The sequence below is a fragment of the Cyanistes caeruleus genome, chromosome 18, assembly GCF_971803275.1.
Source record: "Cyanistes caeruleus chromosome 18, bCyaCae1.hap1.1, whole genome shotgun sequence".
NCBI classification, from domain to species: domain Eukaryota; kingdom Metazoa; phylum Chordata; class Aves; order Passeriformes; family Paridae; genus Cyanistes; species Cyanistes caeruleus.
This window is the reverse complement of record NC_141718.1, coordinates 2,620,290-2,641,937: the sequence shown is the minus strand read 5'-3', so window position 1 is coordinate 2,641,937 and position 21,648 is coordinate 2,620,290. Positions and strand designations below refer to the sequence as shown.

The 21,648-nt window shown below is 44.5% G+C and overlaps 3 protein-coding genes and 1 long non-coding RNA gene across 6 annotated transcripts in view; 1 reads left to right on the top strand and 3 right to left on the bottom strand.

Annotated features, from left to right (window-relative positions):
- ATP2A2 (ATPase sarcoplasmic/endoplasmic reticulum Ca2+ transporting 2) overlaps nucleotides 1–2,175 on the top strand; it is a 44,701-nt gene extending 42,526 nt beyond the window's left edge. For both annotated transcript variants that reach the window (XM_086855362.1, XM_023937265.2), the window contains exon 21: nucleotides 1,067–2,175. Coding sequence is in view for 1 of the 2 variants with exons in the window: in XM_023937265.2 (XP_023793033.1) it covers nucleotides 1,067–1,080 (14 nt within the window). In the remaining variant the exon portion in view is untranslated. The remainder of the gene's footprint in view (nucleotides 1–1,066) is intronic.
- Nucleotides 2,176–4,174: 1,999 nt separating this feature from the next.
- LOC147649878 (uncharacterized) lies at nucleotides 4,175–5,024 on the bottom strand. The gene is made up of 3 exons (XR_015277634.1): nucleotides 4,858–5,024; nucleotides 4,487–4,767; nucleotides 4,175–4,350 (listed from the first exon to the last, which is right to left on the bottom strand). It is a non-coding gene; the product is annotated as an uncharacterized LOC147649878 (long non-coding RNA).
- A 1,928-nt stretch (nucleotides 5,025–6,952) lies between these two features.
- On the bottom strand, nucleotides 6,953–15,372 carry ANAPC7 (anaphase promoting complex subunit 7). Of its 2 annotated transcripts, XR_015277624.1 has the most exons (12): nucleotides 15,040–15,323; nucleotides 13,751–13,937; nucleotides 13,162–13,281; nucleotides 11,619–11,730; nucleotides 11,246–11,399; nucleotides 10,997–11,139; nucleotides 10,663–10,780; nucleotides 10,092–10,288; nucleotides 9,209–9,433; nucleotides 8,658–8,808; nucleotides 7,334–7,805; nucleotides 6,953–7,112 (listed from the first exon to the last, which is right to left on the bottom strand). XR_015277624.1 is itself a non-coding variant. In XM_086855378.1 (11 exons), exons 1-11 carry the CDS (start codon nucleotides 15,138–15,140, stop codon nucleotides 7,616–7,618), a joined length of 1,698 nt encoding a protein of 565 aa, XP_086711504.1. In that variant the 5' UTR covers nucleotides 15,141–15,372; the 3' UTR covers nucleotides 6,953–7,615. The 2 variants fall into 2 exon arrangements, 1 of the variants encoding a protein (XP_086711504.1); XM_086855378.1 differs by having other exon boundaries at nucleotides 6,953–7,805; nucleotides 15,040–15,372.
- Nucleotides 15,373–16,590: 1,218 nt separating this feature from the next.
- ARPC3 (actin related protein 2/3 complex subunit 3) lies at nucleotides 16,591–21,352 on the bottom strand. Its single transcript, XM_086855398.1, has 7 exons — nucleotides 21,224–21,352; nucleotides 20,058–20,157; nucleotides 19,027–19,103; nucleotides 18,693–18,761; nucleotides 18,293–18,419; nucleotides 17,892–17,986; nucleotides 16,591–17,124 (listed from the first exon to the last, which is right to left on the bottom strand). The coding sequence occupies exons 1-7, from the start codon at nucleotides 21,227–21,229 to the stop codon at nucleotides 17,062–17,064; spliced, it is 537 nt and encodes a 178-aa protein (XP_086711524.1). The 5' UTR covers nucleotides 21,230–21,352; the 3' UTR covers nucleotides 16,591–17,061.
- Between the last annotated feature and the right edge of the window lie 296 nt (nucleotides 21,353–21,648).

The window sequence follows — 21,648 nt, the reverse complement described above, 5'->3', positions numbered from 1 at the left end:
CCTTCTTGCTGGCATCCGAGCAATAAAAATAGTTCATACTTGGTTTCCCAAAACGTTACTGCAAATAAATGAGTATGAAAGAGGCTGCAGAAAAACATTTCTAGCGGTCTGTCAATGTGCTCCGAGGCTGGTGTTGGTAGAGAGGCTGTTGGGGAGGTTCCTGGTACGAAACAGTTTTTACTCTGATGATAGAATGCAGTACAGCAGTGCCGGCCCGAGACACAGCTCGAGCCCAGAGTTCATGGTACACAGCCCAAGGGAGCTGAATTTGCTCAGATGAAGGGAGGTAAAACCGATACAGAGTCGTCTGTCTCTTGCACCTGTCTTGTTTACTTTTTTGCACTTCTAACCATTAACTGTTTCCCTAATCTCTGCTAATTACATCCTTAATTGCATTAATATGCATTTTCAAATCTTAGCAGGAGAGCCCAAATTTTAGTGTTGAAGCAGTGTTTGGAAGAGCTTCCCTGGAGCTGTAGGGACTCAGAGCAGTCTCTCCAGACACGAGGCTGACCTTGTGCTGTGGTAGGGGTGAAGTACAGCAGGAGCTTTAGGACGTTGTACTCTACCCTTTGCCTACACATTAATCCGTGTACTTTAATGACTTCTTCAAAGCTTTCCTACTGCTTCCCAGAACAAGCTGCCTGACTTGGAAAAGGGACATTGTTAGGTCACTTTGGGACCAAACTTGCCATAATGCCTCGACTGAAAAGTAACAAGCGCGTAGTACGGAACTTGAAAGTAAAAATTCCAAAGAAGTGAGAATTGTCTGTTGTCACTGGTCAGGCAGAGAAAGGCAAAAGCTAATTAAATGTGTCTTGTTTTTCACCACAGTCTTGAGTAGGAAGTGCTGGCTCTGCTGATAATCAACAGAGCTGAGCCTTAATCCAGAGGATTCTGAGCTTCCAGAACAAAGTAACCTGAGAGTGTCCCTTCAATGACAGAGCAGCCAGTTACCAAACTTAACATTCTTCTTCTGTCACTGTTGATCTTAGTCTTGCTTGTATAATGATACTTAGCATTCATCCTTTCATTAACTGGTGCCTTTTCTTTCTTTCCTTTTCAGCAATACTGGAGTAATCGCTTCCTAAACAATTTTGCAGAAATGTAAGGTTGTTTTGTTGCGTGCATGTGTTTTTAGCAACACATCTACCAAAACTTCTGCATGTATCGTGTAAAGATTCTTTGCTTTCCCTAAAAACAAAACTCATTGTGTTCTCTGTGGAAGAAATGTGTGGTACCATTAGGACTTCATGATACAGATGTACAAACGTGCAATATAGCTTACCAAGTCGGAACTCTCTCCAGAGAAGTTGGGTTTCTGTGCTGCATGGAGAAGAGTTTGGTTATCCTTGAACAAGAATTGCGGAGCTGTCAGCCAATTTCCATATTCCTGTATGTAAAATGCCAGTTTATACAATGTACAATATCAGATAATGCATGCCTTGGGTTGTAGACTGATCTCTCTCTGTATTGTATCATCCAAACATCCTACTTCAACAGCTTCTGTACAATGCTCTCCTATTTATAAATCCATGGAAACGATTACAGATGAATGTTAAACCGTAAGCCTCCACTTCATAACGTTGGATTTTTTTATCATCTGTGCAAATCAACCTCTTTTGCACTGTAATGTAACTTATTTAAATCTAAGGCAGTAAGACAGATGTTGGTGCAATACAAAATATCGTGATGCATTTATCTAAAAAGCAACAACGACGTAGCCAGTTCCCACAGCTGCATGTGTGACCTTTAGAAGTTGTAAATAAGATCAATTGTCTATTGACATGCTGACAGTAAGGAGCATCACACCTAGTTTCATTTGTATCAGGTAAATAAATTTATTCTACAATACGTACTCGGCGTGTTATTTGATGCACTTTGTTTCCTGCAGGTCCGTGCGTGGGCACTGCAGCGCGCTCTTATTTTAATGCCAAGATGTCACTTTTTAGCACCAACACCACCATTGCAATCTTTCCTCCTAGAACTATGCAGATGCAGCTGCTCTCCTCGGCAGTATTGACCTCCTCGCTGGTGTGATTTCCTCTGTCCAGGGGCTTGTGTGTGTGTTTAAGGGACACTGTCAAGTACTTTGATCACTCAGTTTTTTTAAAATGCTCCATTGTTTGTAAAATCCCTCTGAGAAACGTAAAATAAACAATTCTTTCCCAACTACATCTTTATTATTTTTTTTTTTTTGTCCTTTTCTGTTTTCTAAATTGCCCCAGCCTAAAGTAGCTCCTGATCTCTTCCTTTTCCATAGGCAAAAGGAAGATGAGCTAAATGTGTTTGCTCCAAACCACACCACGAGCATCCTGCTTGGCAGTTTGGGCTCACTCCCTTCCCCAAACCCAGGCTGCTGCTGGGCAAGGCTAAAGCACTCCCAGGGTAAAAGCTGGAATTTCCAAGTGTCCTGTAATGCTCTGCTCCAAAGCCCAAACACCACATTTTGTTTGGAGTAAGAGACAACTTAGGAATGTGTTTTACATTAAATGTAATGCCTCTTATCCTCCAGCCCCTGATAGCAGCACCCTGCTGGCAAACAGCCTTATCCAAATGAGGTGACACATCTGAGGCCCTTCAAACGCAACAGCGTGAGGTTTAAAAATACGAGGGTCGAATTCCGTGGTCCGGCAGCTCTATAGGATGGTGGAGGCTGCATTAAAGCATCGGGCTGAGCTGCTGGTGGCTGCTTCCTACTATGGTATGGCTGTGCTGGGCAGGCTGAGCTCTGCTGCTCGCCCCGGGGCTGTCAGAGCTCCCTTATCCACCCGATTGAGAGCCGGGCCTTGGCACACAGGGCCAGCGCTGTCAGCACCGCTCCCCCAGCACAGCTCCGGCACATCCCAGCTCGGACCGCAGCCCTTGGGCCAGGACAGGCGGGGGAAGCGCCCCATGAGCAGCTCTTGCCTTTGACAGCCTCAGCCTGGCTGGGAAAAGGGAGGTTTTTCAGCAATCCCCACCAGTGTTGTACCAACGCACCCGTGTGGAGCTCGCTCCAGCCCGGCTGCTCTCCTGCCCCTTTCTTCTGCATGTGGGAATTGTCCCCAGCAGCGCTGCCAAAAGGAGAGCTCGGCCATGATGGGAACTCGTTATTCAGCAGCCGGTGCCAGCAGCTCCCGAGCAAACTCACACCAACTCACACCTTTCTTTTTAACATTTCTTTAAATGAGGATCTGCAAGTTTAAGCAGAACGAGTCCCCCAGCTGGAGTACAGCCATGTGAGGAGAACGTGATGCTCAGTGGGTTGCCAAGGTGCTCAGTGCAAGAATATGTGCTAAGAAGTGCTGAAATAAACAACTTCATCTTCCCCCTCCTCCTGCTCTTCTCCCTGCAAACCCCCAGCTCTAAAGCACCACATGGATGAGCCCACTGACAGCACAGAGCAAAGAAACCACTCCCCACAGCTCAAGTTATGAGGCATTATGGACATATTACATTAAACTCTAAATACAGAGGGCAGAAAATCCCTATTTTTACCTGGTGGTGAATTTGAGTATGATTAGAGCCCACATCCACCCCCAGGAGAGTGGGAGAGAAAAGTGAGAAGCTCTGAGCACCTGAACAGGTCTTCTAAAAGATTTTACCCCAACAATTTACCCACATGGAAGTGCAGAGAAGACTTTGGACATCAATTTATCAGGCTCCAGAGTTTTACCTCATACCCCAAACTATCACCCTATTTGCCACATCACTGTTTTGGGAGGTCATCATCTGATCTCCAAACTCACAGTTCTTGGCTCCTCTGGAAGCTCTTGGAAAGGGAGCCTTGTACAGAGTAAACATCCACTGGGGACCCACACCCCAGACTTTGCAAAGCAAAGGCCAGGCTTGGGCCCGTGAGTGAAAACAGAGATTATTCTTTCTATTTTGTTGTTCCATCAAGTGATAGCCATGGACTAGCCAAAGGACTTCCCTTAATATATAAATTGTTACTCTGAAGTTCCCCAGGTAAACATTTTATTCTTTCCCCAAGTTGTTTGCACCAAAATAACTGTATTTTATTATCTATTTCCTTCCCAAACAGCCAGTCTTATAGACATATCCTTGCCTCCTCTTGGCCAGCTTCCAAAGGACATTTTAACCAACTAAGGCTAGTTTGAAATCATAGGTTCATACTGAGTTTAAGTTTTCCTAAGGTCACTGAATTTAAGACCCACAGAGACTGCAGATCTGGGTTTTTAAAGTATATTTGGTTGTGGTATGTTTGTGTAACTTGAAATGACAGTGGCAGACACGGCCTTTGAGATTTCCTTACCACTGAGATCTAAATGAGGGAATAAAGTTTGCTGAATCAGAAATCCTGCCTGCTTCTGCCCTGGATGGATCAGTTTCCACATCACTGAGCTCCTGAAAAGCAAGGAGGGAAGAATCACCACACAAAGAGGCTTAATGAGGAAGACAGTTACTGAAAGGGGGGGAAAAAAAAGTCCTAGTTAATCAAAAATCTCTCTGTAATTAGCAGCAGCAGAAAAAGAAGCAGCACCTAGTTCAGTAGAGAACACCAATATTGGCCAGCAGTCCTCAGTCCCTCCCTTATTTCTGCTTCACAATTCCAGAATTCCCATGATCTAGAAATCTTCAGAATTAGAAACACTGCCAGTATTGCAGGTGTTATCAGGACATGATAGGAGTAAATTCATTATTTAGGTAATTTCTAGCCACGCCATGAATGTGTGCTACTTTTAGACTCTGGTAAATTCAGCCTTTTAGACCTTAGAAGTCCATGTACAGTTTGAAAATATTCTGTCCCTCTCCCATCACTTCCTGTCAAAGTAGGAAAGAATTAAATGTTAGTATTGAAATATATGATTTAAATGCAAGGATTTCAGGCAAACAGGGGCACTCTGCCCTTACCCAGCCCCAGATCAGCACCTCAGACACACCAACACTTTACAGTACAACTGGATGGAGATTTCTTGCCTCATGTCCAAACTGTTTCACTTCCACCACTGATCTAACACAGCCTGAACTTCGGTTCTTGGCTTTGTGATCTTTTCTTCTCAGGTGCAGAGCATGTGACTGAGGGAGGGAATGAGGTCAGCTGCTTATTAAGGGCTAATTGTTATATTCCCTGCACTAAGTGCCTGTAACTGCATTGGAGAGTACCAGACCTCTGCAGAACCAGAGATCACATTCTAAAATTAAAGCAGTAATGAAGGCTCATTAATAGGCAAGCAGAATCCCTCTAGAATTCTGAAGTGAGGGCCAAATATATCTCTCTACACAATCTCAACATGCATGGCACCTCAAAGTTCCACAGGCAGTGATCTCAGCAAAGATCACACACAGCTGTGTAACTCCAACACATCAGGTACTCACCAGGCTTCATCTGCAGACTCACAGCTTCTCATTTTCAGTAAGGAACCAAGTTCTCAGAAAACCAAAGCTGTGAGGATACAAATCACTTTTGACAGCCATCTCAAGGTGTTCTGAGCTGTGCCTGGACTTGTTTGCTCAAGCTGCACCTAAGGACTCATCTTGAAGTAGTTTTAGTTTCCTGTCTGTTCTAAAAGCAGAGATTATCACATTATCTACAAACACACTACAGAATGGTTTCAACAGAACTGTGGCTCTCCAGTTTCCTCTTCTATGTAAATACTTCAGAGAAATGTGTAAAGCCAGTGGTTTCCACCTGAAATTAATGACCTATGCAAAGGTACCATTAGAATAAAAACACATCACATACCTCCTACATATATTCCTCATCACAATTAAATGTATCCTGTCTTTAGTTTAGTAACACAAACAACTCAATTTTCATCCACAGCAGAAGTCTGGAATACAACTAGAAAGCTAATGCAGCTACCCAGCTTTCAGCTGCAGAATATGTCTGGTGAATGCTGAGTGTGAGGAGAAAGCAAAGTTCTTTTATATAAAAACAGATGCTTTGAATATGCTTGCACGTTTTTTCTGTTACGAGACACGTGATGAGCTGAAATCCATTCACTGCATCCCACAGCAACGGCAAAGACACGAACAGGACGAGGCCTCTCATCTGCCAAAAAGTCATTAATGAAATATTTGCTCTCCCTCAGATGCACACATTTGGTGGGAAGAGCAGGAGCAGCTGATGCCAAATCCAACTGCCAGGACAGCTCTGCTCTGCTGTTCTTCCCCTATCACCTTCAAATAACCATAACTCAGTATTTTGGAACTCTAAAGCCCACAGAATTCCAGAGAGAAAAGACAAGCAGCTGCTTTCTTTTCTTAAATGGATGAACTATTGGACTCCTCCTCTGTAAGCCATGACATACCAGAACATTTCCAAAACAGACAATAATCTGCCTCTTTTGTTGTGCATTTTTGATACAACATCACAAAGGGATATTTTACCCTTATCTACCTGTCAGGGAGAAGCTTCTTTTCCATGTCATGTATTTTTAACAGCCACTCTTCCTTGCAGCTGTTACTCAAAACTATTTTTTTTTTAGCTTTCTAAAAGCTCTGTGCTCTCCAGCATACCTGTGGTAACAAAATAAATACAAAAGGAATTAAACTCTTGATATAAAGATTAAAAAAGCATGTTTTGGTAAAGACTAAGGAAATCAGAACTGTAAGAAAAATAAGTAATTCCTCTTCCCACACATCAAGCCCACAGAACTGAAACAGTTTCTAGATTACCCAAAGCAGTTCACCCTTGAAATGCTGATGGTGGGAATTTGTATGTGAAGCAATTTTGCTTCCAAAGGTGAGGGGGAAAGACATGAATTCAAAAATTACCTGACAAAACCAGGAAGTATATAAACGTGGAAAAAACAGGACAATATGTGTATTTACATAATTTAACATTTCTCCAGCAGTGCAAGGGAAGAGGAATGAATTCTTTTTATAGCATTTTAAATGTCAGTGCTGTACACAGAATGTAAAGTGCTTTGAGTCATTGCTGCAAAACCTTCCAGGAACATACTGAAATAAAACTGCATTTTAAAATAAATGCTCATGTACAGACTTTAAGTGATTGCAGGGTTTAATAAGGGTTGAAGAAATGACTTTAATTCTCCACCACTGGCTCAATTCTGTACACAGAGAAATCAGTCAGCTACAAAAGGTGTCCTGCAAGTCCAAGTTGCCTTTGTCCCAGATTTATTCTGGACAGCACAGGTAATGCCCTAGAAAAAGACAAATTAATTCAACAAACCCAGCAAAAGAAAAGTTCTGCTTTCAGCCACACTCAAGTAGCTCCCCCAGACTCAAATGGCTGCATACAAATGAGCAAGACCTTTCCCACGAAGGAGTACAAACCACTGTATTTACAACTTGCCCAAGCACACTTAGCCCTGGACAGAACTCAGACATTGTTTTCATCATGAACAGCAGGCTCATTACACACCTCAGGTTCTGATGGTTTTAGTCTTAGCAGGAAGTTTTCCAAATTAAAGTTGTGAATAACCTTGGATGCAGTTAGTCCCTTACACTTAATAAATAAGAAGCACCAAGAATCTCCAGAGTATTGAGATGCACAGAACTATTAATTGGTTTCAGAGTCTATTAAAAAACAAAAACAAACAAAAAAAAAGTCCTTTGTTACTGAAAATAAAGCATAGTTTCTGTTCTTCTAAGAAGAGTGGCCCTAGTGATGTGTTCAAGTGCCAAAACAAGCAGCAGGAGGCTTTTACTGCATCCCAAACCACTGTTCTTGATCTGCCCACTGAGCTGCTTCACTGTCACTGCCTTCCAAGTCCCCCTCTTCTCCACTTCCTTCCATGTCATCCACATCTTCTTCCTGGGTGGCATCTGTTGGACTTTCCTCTTTTTCCATTTTCTGCAATCCCTCCAGTGACTTCTGGTCGTTTGGATCCAAACTGAAGAAAGGAAATAAAATAAAATCATTGTCTGGAAACTTTTTTTTTCTCTTTGTGGCCTCCGTGTAAAGAGTAACAATAAAATCTCATCCTGTTGTCTGCACTTCCTGTTTAACATCATCAGGAAGCTTATTTTAGATGATGATGCAACTTCCCCTTGAGCTGCTGTAACACTGAGTCTTAAATCTCTTTATAAAACAGTTCTGATCCCCAAGAACACATTTATCTAAACATCCCACTCTTCCAGAAAACTTAGTCACCTCTCCCAACAATACTAATTATAAAGTAACATGAAAGCAGTAAAAATTTAAATGACTCTGACTAAATATAATCTATGCAGGCAAAAAGCAGCTGACCCATTTAAGCTATGCAAGTTTGCAGCGGACATAATGTGCTGGATTTTAAGGCAAAGATGTTGCAATCAAAACATCAGAATATTTAACAAAGTAACACCCTAAAATAGCACTTAGATTATGTTAAATTGAATCATACTACTTAAATTTATCAAACAGCTCATTTTTATATGCACCTTCTAGTGTATGGATCCTAAAGTCTGACTATAAGATAATTAATAACTATAAATAATTCCATGCCTTAATCCTTTTGTTAAGTCAAGGAATCACAAGCCTTGTGATTAATACAGTCCCTACATTTTGCACTTCTCAGTTCCAAGTCTTAAGATCAACCAATTCATGAACAGGGTGTCATTTGTGTTGTTCTGCTTGTTTTGAGGGAGAATGATACAAAGCCACCTCTGATTCTGATCCTAATCAATTAACAGCTCATCTTTTTACTCAGTAAAACTGATGATTGGTTCTTATAAACCTCCTGCAGTCTGGGGCTGTGCTTTACCTCAGGGCTATGCTGTACTGGTCCATGGCTTCCTGGTACTCGTTGACAGCCACCAGGAAGTCCCCCAGGATGCGGTGCAGCACACAGTCACTCTGGTTGGCCAGGGCATTCCTCAGCAGGGCAATCCCATCTTCATACTTCTGCTCTCTACCTGTTCACAGGCAAAACTACTGTTTTCATCAATAGTTGAGATAAATCTATAAAAAGACAGAGTGTTCACAGTCTTCCCAACACAAGGCTATTCGTCCCTCTAGACCTGTCAGCAAGGGGGGGACAGCAGCGCTCTCCTTGCAAGAAGAGCTCTAAACAATGATGTTTTGTTGCAATAGCTGTTACATTCACAATTACATCTGCTTTGAAGTCAAAACGTTTTGTTTGCAATTGCTTTAAGTGTAATATCAGCTGCTGGATGCAATTAATTCCTGTGGTTTTTCCTGATAAACCCCTGGACTGTATCATCACTGTTACATCCTCCACATCCATGTGGCTCCAGAACACCCTTCCATGTACCAGGGCACCTTTAAACAAACATGGGGGGAAAAGGAACTTACTGAGGAGTTCTGCTTTCTTTACCACAGCTTTAATGTAGTCAGGTCTTTGTGTGAGAGCTTTATCCAGCAATGTTTTTGCTTTTTCCTGCGTGACTGGGTCCTCCAGGCAGACTGTGGCCAGCAGGGTGAGGGTCTGGGCATTTGCCCCCAGGGTTTTGTAGACGTTGTTTGCCATCACCATGGCTTCACGGATGCTGTTGGATGCCAGGTAACACTCGATGAGACCTGGTGATGTCAGAGGGAAACACTTCAGGGTTTGAATCAGCACCACAGGCACTCACCCCTCCACTATTATTTGCACTTAGTAGCACTCAGGTACTGAACAGCTCATGCTCCAATAAGCAAATACAAATTGCAATTGAGAAAGTGAATCTATGCATGTCAACATACTCATTGTACAGATAATTGACTCGATGTTTATTAATGGTCAGGCACTGAAAAAAAACCCAACCCTAAGTACACCTAATCTACAACACTGTTGTCCAGTTCCAATACTGAGATAATCAATACTTCAACTGGACTCTTCACTACTTGAAGCTGCTGTTGAAATCAACAAGATTAAAAAATTTAAAATATGACAAAACAAAGCTCCCAGCAGAAGTAACCATCAGTTAACATCATCACAAAAAGTGATCTGCTCAAAACACCCGTTTGTTTACATCCATACTAAACAAAACCAAGAAAAACTCATTTTGAAAATCATTCTTACAAATCCACGCCTTCTCTCGCATCCCTCTCCTGATCACATCGTAGATTTTTAGGGTAATAATTATTTCCTAGAAAGCCAACAGGAGGAAAGAACTGCTGTCCACTCCCTTGCCTCATCACCAGCACCACAGCAGCCCTGACAGAGAGCAGCTGTGAGCAGCTGCCCAGGGCTCACCCTCGTAGCAGTCGAGGCGGCAGGGCGCGAGCCGGATGGCCTCACGGAAGTGGATGATGGCCTCCTGCACCCGGCCCATGTTGCGCAGAGCAGCTCCCTTCAGCAGCAGGGCTTGGACGCTGTTGCTGTTCAGCTGGATTGCTTTGGCTCCCAAGTATAAGGCACGGGAGTATCGTTTGCTGTAGAAACTGTGACACCTAGAGAAAAAGGAGAGGGATTGTAAACATGCACTGCCTGCGGTGCCTGGAAAAACCATGGAAAAACTATGGGGGTTTTGAACTACTTGCATTTGAAGTTAAGAGAAAAATTTCTTCAGGAATTTTAAAAAAACCCAGTATAAATATTAAAACTGTTACTATTTAATGTATTGTTGGTATTGCACAGGTGTGTAACTAATAGATTTAATGTACAGAAAATAAACACGATAGATATTTGCAGAGAGCTAATACAAGTTACCCACGAATGGAAAAGCACCTTCTGAACAAAACAAGCTGAACCCACTGTGCCAGCTGTAACCCACCACATCCAGCAAATGGAGAGCTGAGGTGAGAAAAGAAAGAAAACAACTCACCCAGATACCACCCAGGGCTCTGCATGTTGGTCAGAAATATTGAAGAGCCGGCAGCCCAAGTTCTCCACATCCTCCAGCCGACCCTCGCGTGCCAATAAATAACCATAAACATCCATTCCTAAAGAGACACGTTGGAGGATCAATCCTCAAGAAATGGAAAGATCATTCACAAGAAAAAAAAGCCACAAAAACCACAAACACCTACTTTAAACTGCAACTACCTGGAAGGGTTTAAGACATGCAGCTTCTGAATGTCAATTCTGAACTGAAAGCTGGGTAAACAATATACAATATTCCACTGCATGTAGCTGTTACCTTCTCAGGATTTACTCACCTTTTATTAGGTAAGGATCCAGCATTTGTGCTTGTTCAAATTTTAGGATAGAGTTTTTATTATCTCCAGCTCTGAAGTACAGATCTGCTAAGCTCCCCAGCAAGTCCACATTATCCCTCAGCAATGATTTCTTCTCTAAAGAGCTTAAAGGGGAAAAAAATGCCCATTATTTATAAATGACATTTTGAAAATCATTATATATAAGAATTTATATATGATTTGACTGCACCACACTCTTTCAACTCTTACCAAATGGTGTTTATTGCTCTGGTGTTGTCTCCAGTATGCACAAAGGCGTATGCCTTGATCCACACAGAGAGCCAATCCAAGTTGGGAATGCTCTGGATTATGTTGATGGTCATGGAGGCCACTTCTGCTCCCTTCACCGACAGCGAGAGCAAACCTGTTTGGAGGGTTCATACATCAATCTCAGCCAAAACTGCTTTTGATACAAATTGTCTAGGAGCAGAAATTCTGACCCTTGACAAGCACAAACAGCTGGTTACAGGGCTTGTTACAATTTCTGGGTATGATGTGGGTATGACATGCAAATGCAAGACAGTTACAGAAGTGTAAAGTGTAATTAAAATTCTAGCAGTGCTCACAGAGTGCAGACACCCACCTAGGATGGCATCCAGGGCCAAGGGGCACTGCCTCAGCACCTCTTTGTAGCTCGTCACCGAGGAGCGCTCCTGACCTGCTTTCTTGTAGAGATTTGCCAGCATCATATTGATCTGCAGACAACAGAAATGTGGGACAGTCGAGTGTGAGGAAAGAGAAAGAATCACTAAGAAAGGTCACAACTCTGTCTTCAAGCCTGCCTGCCTCTGCTCTGGGCAGAAGACAACCTGCATTTCTCAGAACGCTCTAAGGTACAATACAGTACAAAATGAAATCTGTGGCTTCTTTCTGAGTATAGAAATAAAATCAGCATTCTTTTGTACGTGCACAGTGCACCTTGAAATCTGTGTTTTGCATCAAGGAAGTCAAAAGATGGGCAAGTGGCGCTAGTGGACACAAATTATGAAGCAAGGGTTCTTACTGCAAGCAGCCAAGCTTTTATTTTGGGGTTTTCAACTCTTTTTATAAGGTGTTCCAATACAGGTTAACCTGATTGGTACAAGGAACAACATCTCTCTCATCCCATTGGTAGGACAAGAGAAAAACACTTTCAGAACATCTGTGTCATTCCTTTGAGAACTAAAATCTTATTTATACAACAGCCCTTGAGAGAGAAAAATTTCCCAAAAGTCTTTCCCTTGGGAAATAGATCAGCCACAGAGAGCCTGAAACTCTCTCAGGTTCAGAAAATCATGTCCACAGGCAAGTGCTCATACACAATGCCAACCAAGCAGGATCTGTATATCCATTAATCAGTCCCTTCCAGGAATCCCTCTCTATCCATGGAAGCATTTGAACTAGCTTAGCAAGGCAGAGAAAGTTTCCATTCAGCCTCTGAATGAAGCCAGCATTGCCCAAAGAACAAGAAATTATCTGAGCTCCTCACAACGTAAGTAGCTGGTTTCTGCTGCAATACTTTCATTTCATTTCATGGTCTGTATAGGCAAAAAGTTTGCTTTTCTCAATCTTTTCTTCTTTTTCTGTTCTGCAAGTTGGTCAGAACACTCTGACATTAACTGGAGTTTAAGCCATGTACACTTTTAGGACAATTTAACATGAAACACAGTTGGCTGATCTGATGTGTTAATCTTTTAAGCCCTTCTGAGTAACAGAGCCAGCGAGCAAAGACTCCACAGATTTGGCACTGCAGACCACAAAGGGATCTAAATATTTAACATTATCTAAACTGTTGTTGAACAGGATTAAAAGATTTTAAAAGATGGAGCACCAGCAAACCTACTTGCCAAAGTCTCCAGCCTTTCAAGGACTTGGCATTGCTCCAGCTACACAAGAAGTTAATAAAGATGCACAAAACATTTAACTCCTTTTATTCTTTTCTTTAAATTCTTTCTAACAGAGTAAATAAAAAAAAAAATATACTGATTTTAAAGAAAAGGGTCCAAATCAGCTAATTTAAAATTAGGAAATGTTACCAAACAATATTTAACTAATGAAAAAGACATAATGCCATTAAACCTATATTTATGTTCTGCCCTAAAGGAACACTGACCAAGAACCTGTGATAAAAATCTGCCAGAATTCACCTTTGGAGTTCTCTGCCTGGAAGGAATCCCATCAAGAATAGCAATGGCATCTTTATCTTGCTTCAGCATTGTGTAACATTCTGCCATTTTGTATTTCACCTCAATTTCTGATGGTAAACACTGAAACAAAAAAAGAAAATATGATGTTGATTAAATCAGGTATTGCTTTTAATTAAGTTTCCTCATAAATATTTATAATGTGTTGGAAAATATCTCGTGCACGTAAGTTATTAACACAACTCACTGCTAGCTCATATTGTTCCTGTCTTCAAATTAAAAGTATGAAGTACATATACAGAAAAAATTCATGCTGGAGACCATTTTAAGTTTTGCATTAGAAAACACCACAGATATTATCAAACTGATTAGCCTTAAATGTCAGGTTTATTTGACATGATAAATGCACATTCTAAGGTGGTTAAAATACATGTAAAGGTGATGTTCATGGATGTGGTTAGTGATGGATTTGGCAGATTCTGTCTTAAGGATCTCTTCCAGCCTCAGTGACTCCGTGAATACTGAGTCAGCAACATTTATTGGAAGGGGGAACATGATCACTTGATGCAGGACATTATCAATTCTTAAATACCTGGCTTTGGGGTGTTGATGCAGCATTCCCAGTAGAAGGTCTGACTTTGGAGGTTTTACTTAAGGCTTTTTTCTGCTGTAAGGCCATGGTGTACTTGCTGACAGCATTTCTGTATTCCTTGTCATGGAAGAGGGAGTCTGCATGATAGACAAGGAGCTGGTATTTCTGAGAAGGAGAGAACAGTTCCCTAGGAGAAATGCAGACAGAAAGGCTGAGATCAGATGGCTGCACAAGAATCAAAACCTTACGGATCCAAAGTACTTGTAACTTTGATTTGTCTGGCTTCAACTTGCAACTGCTGCAGCTTCTTTACTGCACTGGAAGGACCATTGAGTAACAGCACTGACTCCTCACACAGGGGTTATCTCACCAATTTCTTTTATCCATAAACAAACAAATCCAATAGCCACTCCTGACACCTCATCAGCACAGCAGCTCAGTGTTTGGCTGCTTGGCCACTGCCCCCATCCTTTCTGTAACAAGCCACAGGCTGTCAATGTCCCTGACACTGCATCAACTTTCTCCTAGGATTCATTCACCTTTTGTTAGGTAAGGAACAGTTTCCTGTTCAAACTTCAGAACAGTGTATTGTTTGAATGGACTCCAGTTTAAAAGGCAGCCTAGCTCCTTGTACAGCTGTTGTGGTTCTAATCCCTATTCCAACATTATATAGACCCCTTTTAGAACATTCTTAGTACGTGTGCAGAACAAATGACCTGTGGCCTTCCAGGACCTGAAGGGAGCCAACAAAGAGCATGGAGAGAGACAATTTTACAAGGGCCTGCAGTGCCAGGACAAGGGGGAATGGCTTCACACTGACAGAGGGCAGGTTCAGATTGGATTCTGGGGAAAAATCTGTGAGGGAGGTGAGACCTTACCACAGGATGCCCAGAGAAGCTGTGGCTGCCCCTGGATCCCTGGAAGTGTCCAAGGCCAGGCTGGACGGGACTTGGAGCACCCTGGGATAGGGGAAAGTGCCCCTGCCCATGGCAGGAGGGGTGAAACAAAACGATCTCCAAGGTCCCTTTGGTGATTCTGTGATTCTCTGCTAGGACACCCATTTCGGAGCGGGCACCCCAAAGGGACGCTGATGCTGATACGGGAACAGAGGTGGGCTCCATCCCTGGTAGGGACAGGGCAGGGGCAGAGGACAGGACAGGAGAGGACAGGGACAGAGCAGGACAGAGCAGGACAGGGACAGAGCAGGACAGGGACAGGGCAGGGACACCCCAAAAGCGGCCCCGCTCCCCCCACACTCGGCGCGCGCCCCCTGCCGGCGGGGCACTCACGGGTTGTTGCCGCTCATGGTGAGGAGCAGCCCGCTGAGCAGCCGCACGTTCGAGTGCAGCCCGGCGGCCGCCATCTCCCGCACGTGCTCCACCACACTCATGCTGCCGGCGGGGACGGGACGGGGCGGGGGGGAGGGGGGAACGGGGACCGGGAGTGACCCCGAGCGAGGCACTGGGCACGGAGCTGCCGCCGCCAGCCACTCCAAAATGGCGCCACCGAGGGGTCCTTGCGCTCCGCCGCCTGCAGGCGGCCGAGGCAGTGCCCGCGCGCGCGGCCCGACAGGCGCGCGAAGGGCAGCCCGCGCCGAGGACCCCCCGCGGCGGCGGGAAAGGGCCTGAGGGGTCGGCGGGGTCCGGGCGCCGCTGTGAGGGAATCCGCACCCGTGTATGGGGATGCGCACCCCTGTGTGTGCTCAGGTGCAAAACACACACACACACAGTGCCTCCACAGCTCCCGAGTCCGCCCCTTGGTCTTCTGCTTCCGATGGTTGCTTCAGCTAAATGTGACTGTGGTCTCTGAGATAACGACGCTCCTGCCTATAAAAATTGGTAACGGAGGAGAAAGACTTTTCAAAACCTACATTTATTCTAGGAAATGCCTTACTAGGCCTACCATTAACTACAAGGATAGACTGAGAGATGAATTATAAACTTTATTTTCCCACCTTTATTACAAAAATATTTTAAAACATAGCTATACTATTCCTAAAAATGGAATCACTGAGAACTTTCAGTTTGGATATGCCATGACTGCTATTTGGGAGAGCTCTCAGCAGACAAATACACCAGGCAGCAAAACATCACCGGCACTGGGCTTCAGGTAACACTAAAAGCGTGTTGGTGCTGTGTAGTGACTGTGACACAAGTCCTGCCATGAAGGAACTAAACCTGAATAAACTAAAAGTGGATTTGTGTTTTTCCAGAGATCATGAGAAGAGCCGCTTTTTTACCAGTTTGTGAGTGTTTGAATGCACCATCACAAGGGCAGCCACAGACCCAGCTGTGTGGGATCTGCCTGTGTTACCCTGTAAAGGCATTTTGGAAGCACAGCTCTGCGGAGATGAACTGTTCAATAAGCAGGTAAATGGCTGCAAACTGCAGACCCTGTATTAATCCCAGTTTTCAGTGAGAATGATTCACATCCTAGTGATTAAGTTACACAGTAATCATGGAACCACAGAATGCTTTGGGTTGGAAGGGACCTTAAAAATCATCTCATTCCACGCATGGGCAGAGACAACTTCCACTGTCCCAGGGTGCTCCAAGCCCCTTCCAGCCTGGCCTTGGACACTTCCAGGGATCCAGGGGCAGCCACAGCTTCTCTGGGCATCCTGTGGTAAGGTCTCACTTCCCTCACAGATTTTTCCCCAGAATCCAATCTGAACCTGCCCTCTGTCAGTGTGAAGCCATTCCCCCTTGTCCTGGCACCGCAGGCTCTTGTTAGCTCCCTTCAAGTCCTGGAAGGCCACAGTTAGGTCACCCCAAACAACCAAAACAAAACCTCATAGATCTCTTTGAAGGCTGTCCATAAGACACACAGTAGTTACCACGTTAATTACAAGCAAATTTTATTGAAAACAAGGTAAAAATCACTGCACTGGACAACACAGCGTGAGAGGTCTGTTTTCCCTGGACACACGACACCCAGACTCCAGCCAGCAGAGCAATGACACAGCTCCCCTGCCCCACAACCAAGCCCATTTCTTCTCTTAAATACAAGCCCTGTTTTAAATGCTGTAGCCACGATTACAAAGCAGCTTGCATCTGAAACAGCACGTTAGAAATCACTTATTAAGCACCAGCTTAATAATATTTGCTTACACAACTTAACTGTTTGCTCTCTCTCCCTCCCTCTAATCACTCATTGACAGGTTTGGTTTTTTTCTGCTTTTTTTTGTTGTTTTTTTTTTTTTTTTACTTCATAACCACTTCATTCTTCCTTGGTACAAAATGTATCCAAAACAAAGGCAAAAGACTTGAACATCTTGCTGTGGAAATGTTTAAAGTTGTTGCCACTTTGCTTCACTGCCCAGGGCCTGAGAGACTTTTGTTCATGAATTGCCTCTTCACAAAGCAGATCCACCACTGCAGAAGGAAGTAGAGAGTCAGAAAATCTGCAGAAGTGGTTTCCATTGACTTTAAAGTATTCAATCTCTGACACACAACAAATATTAAGCCTCCCATTTTACACATAGTTTCTACTGGAATTGAGGTGAACAAGACAACAGGAATGGACACAATGAGTTCATATTACAGGACTTTGAATTAAAATGAAAAATTCTACTTTCTCTTATTTTACTTTTATTATATTTTATCCCAATACAGTCATTAATGAGGGATGCATCAGGAAGCAATGCCTTTGAAACTAAATTAGCCTAAGTAATTTTGACATTAAATGCAGTCACATTTGCACATGAAACATGTGAACACTCAGGAGGTGACTCATTCATTGATTAGCGATTTTTTCAATCTGGATATGAGGCAAAACAATCGACTTCAAAGCAGCTCTCAAATCAGAGCTGCCTGGGAAGTGAAACAGCACCTCTCGTGCTTGTGAGCTCCATTTGCAACCTCAGCCAAGAGCAGATGTGCAGTGCTTTGAAGAGCTGAACCAGACACCTCTTATTACTTCCCTGCTTTTGAAAGTAACCCAAACTGGCATTCACTGTCACATCACATTAGATTAAATTTATTGATAACTTGCAGCTGCTATTTCACCGTAAAATCAGACAGGCTTGGCTGAAGTTACCCACCCCTGACCCTCACCCCATCATCTCAGTTCTCTCCACACGTGGCTGAAAAAACACCCCCAACCTCTCATTAATTCTGTGGTGATGCCACTGAACTCTTACCTTGCTTGGCTTGTCACTCTGAGGATCAAACACTTTGTCACAAAGGCGAAGGCCGGTTTCTTGCCTCAGCTGCTGCAGGTAGGCTCTCATCACCTCTGAAAGCAGCACAGCAAAACCAGGGTAAACTGGGCAGCACCAACTCAAACTGGATTTAACAGGGAGGCATCAGACATCACTGCTTAAAGCAGACAGGGAGTTTCACATCTGCAGGGACTCCCTGCTGGCTGAGTTGATTTTCCCAATTTATGGAACCAGGGGAATCCTCAAGGTCAGAAAATCCAACTTGTGCTGCCTTCAGAAGGCAGACTGCAGATTTAGAACATTTAGTTTTAGCAGTAATTTTTCTAACTGCAGCCACAAAAGTGCAGTTAATAAAGTGTGAGGCCCTGGGTCAGCCTTACCTTCCTCCTGCTTGTTGGCAGGTTTGGCATAAATGGCGTTAAGTGGAAAGCCTGGCTCCCCTGGGATTGGGAAGTTAGTGATTCCTAGTGTGTACATTTCCTTCTCTCCCTGGCCTTTGGAGTTACACTGGAAGAACCAGGCAAACAATGGGTTAGCAGTTATGAACAAAAGCTGACACAGCATCAGACCCAAATATTTTACAAATCTGGAACATCAAAACTCATCAAGAAGATCAAAACAGCACATCCACGGCCTTGGAGTCTTTGAAGCTCTGACAACTGGGACTGGGGTGAACAGGATTATTTGTTCCCCTGTAAGGAGAATATCAGGCAATCCTTTCCTTAGAACAATCCTCAGAACAGACTGTTTCCCACTTGCACAGAAATTCGGTTTTCTTACCTTTTGCAGCTTTTTCAGGCACTCAGAAATGTAGAGGGTCACATAGATGAGGGTTCTGTCAGCCTCATTCTGCGAAACAAGAGCAGGAACTCTTAGATTACAGGACTTTGTGGAACCGATAAATTCTTAAACAGGAATGAATTTAAGCCATTTTGGGCTATAGTTTCCCCATGAGAGAGAGAGAATTGCAATTCATGACATTTACCCAGCTTTAAAGATTAAGTGTAAGGGGAGTTTTTGTGATCTTCTAGAATTACTTCCCTGAAAATAAATTTATAATCACAGCACCACCTCTCCAAAGAACTAGAATATGCTCAGTATCTCAAAAAATTACCTTAATTTCATAATTTTTGAAGAAAACATTAGCTTTGAAGTAGTAGATGGCTTCATCTATAATATCTGTGTCCTTAGCTAATAAAAAAGAGATACAGAGTTAAGTAATGAACTTACACTACATTTGTCATAACTCACTGAAATACATAAGGATTATTGCAAAAGCAAAACCATGGTATTTAAAAAAAGCAGAAGTTAGCACCACATAACAGAAAACTTCTGAAACACCACGAGTTCAGACTGTATGTAATATTTAAGCTTCTCCCTTCTCCTTCCCCTGTGACAAAACAGCAGCAATTCAGCAGTTCCCCACTTTTCTACCACTTTTGAGTAACTCATCACAGTTTCAACATCATGAAATGATAGGAAAAAATGTTTTTGAAGAAAGCACACCAGCACAATCACTCAGATTCCATTACCCTCTTCAAATAAAGGAGGGGAGCAGAACACAGTGACAATCTGACTTTTGCTACCATCCAAGACTGCTTACATCCAGAAACACTTCCTTTACATTTCCCTTTTCGAACCCATTCCGGGGAATGCCACGCCTGGGGAGTTCATGTGTTGTAGGGGAATCTGTACCTGGCTGCCTGAGGGCCCTGCTGTGGTGCCTGGAATTTTATTTCAGTTCTTGAAGCACCACACCCTGAAGTGCTGCTGTCACCCCGAGCAGCCGAGTGTCGCCAGCCGCAGCCCAAAGCGCGAGTTCTCTGTAGCTAAACCTCACTTCCTCTGACACAGAGGCCTCACACCAGCACAGCCTCCTCAAAACCCTGCTCAGGAGCACAGGGAGACACTGGGGGAAGCACCAGAACAGCAAACAGAGGCTTGGATTACTGAAACTCTTAATTCAGCAGAACACAGAGCACAATTATCTGTGCACAATTATCTGTGCACAATTATTTTCTACGATTTGCACGACTGAAGTAGTTGAAAACTTTCCACCTCTCTAAACTCTTGCTGGGGCTGGCTTAGAGCAACCCCTGAGATGATGAGCTATATCCAGTGATTCAGAGATTATTATAAACTTACTTTCTCGAGGTGCTGGGCCTTTGAACTGGCTTCTGATGGGTAACAGTGCCATGTTCCCAATTAGCTTGGTGTCTGAATCCATTAAAGTGGAGTGGTAAGCCTAGAGGCAGGGAGAGCTGGTTATTGATCCTACTGAAAATAGACATTTCCATATCCAAATCACGTGTCCCCCCGTGTCTTCATCAAACAGGAGTCACAGTCTCATTCATTATGATGCTTCCAGCATTTTTTCCTTGCACAAACAATTGCTATTTTCCATTTAGGTCCAGGTTTTGGTTCCATTCTGGTGAATGCCAGGAAAGCAGCACCACTGCCATCACTTGCAGTCGCAGTGGTGGGAGATGGGATAAAATCCACTGTTATTGGTCTGCAGGCACAGTTCATTCCCAGGCTGCCTGGCCCCATCCTGCCAGCACCAAGGGGTGACAGCCCTCCCCACCTGCCTGAGTTTTGGGGCATTGCACTGGAAGTTAGTTGATCATTAAAAAATATGTCATTTATTTCCGTGTCTGGCTATTAATACTGGATAATTATAAATAAAGCCAGGATTAATGCAGTTTTAAAAACCCAACAAAATTGATTTAAGTGAAAAATAAACCAGATTCCTGCATTTAACAAATTCTTGTTAAATAACACTAATAAATAAACGCTAGGTGAGTTTAGTTTTATGCACTTTCCAAACGTTTCCTGGGTGCTGTGCCAGGCCACTGGGAATCCCTCATCTCACAACCCACCTTTTGTGGGGGGCAGAGGAGGATGTGACTGGGGGAGGCTGGGCGTAAAAAGCAGTTTATTTCACTGTAGGGACGGTGGTGTGAACAAAGCCAGAGCAAAGCCCTGCTGTGACCTCCCTCTCCCCCGCTGATACCAGGGCTCGCACCCTCCCGGCTGCGGGTGGATCCCCAGCAGAGGGAGGAGGAAGGGGAAGAGGAGGGCGCTGGCTTTGCAGCAGCCTCCCTTTAAGAGCCGTTCCCCGCTCTCAGCAGCGCTCCCCGCAGCTACAGCCCCTCTTTTTCCCCGCAGTGCCCGCGGTCAGACCCCGCAGCAGAGCCCCCTTCCCGGCCCGGGATCGCGGCCGCCGCCCCGGCCCGGCCCCGCCGCCCCGCGCCCTCCTGCCCGCGCTGCCGCCGCCGGGGCCGCGCAGCGCCGGCCGCGGAGCCGCTCACCGGCATCTCGAAGGGCAGGAGGCGGCTCGGCTGGGCCGGGCCGGAGGGGAGCGGGGCGAACCGGGCGGCAAAGCGGGCACAGAGCTTCCTCCTCCGCCTACGCTGCAGGAAATGAGGCAGCGGCAGAGGCGGTGCGAGGAGGGGAAGCGGGAGCCGTGCACCGCCCCGGAGGCAGCGCACCGGGAGGGGATCCCGGGAGGCAGCGCTGTGCCCGGGCACTGCCCGGACGGGGAAGGGGCCAGGGGGAGCACCGCTCTACCAGGGCACTGTCAGTACCGGAGGGGACCCCGGGAGGCAGCGGGGAAGGGGTTCCAGGATGCTTCACTCGCAGCTGGTTTTCTCTCCTGTGCGTTTCCAGCACAGCCCAGCCAGCGGCACGGGGCACTTCGTGTAAGGAAGCACAGGAGGTGTCCAAACGTGTTGTG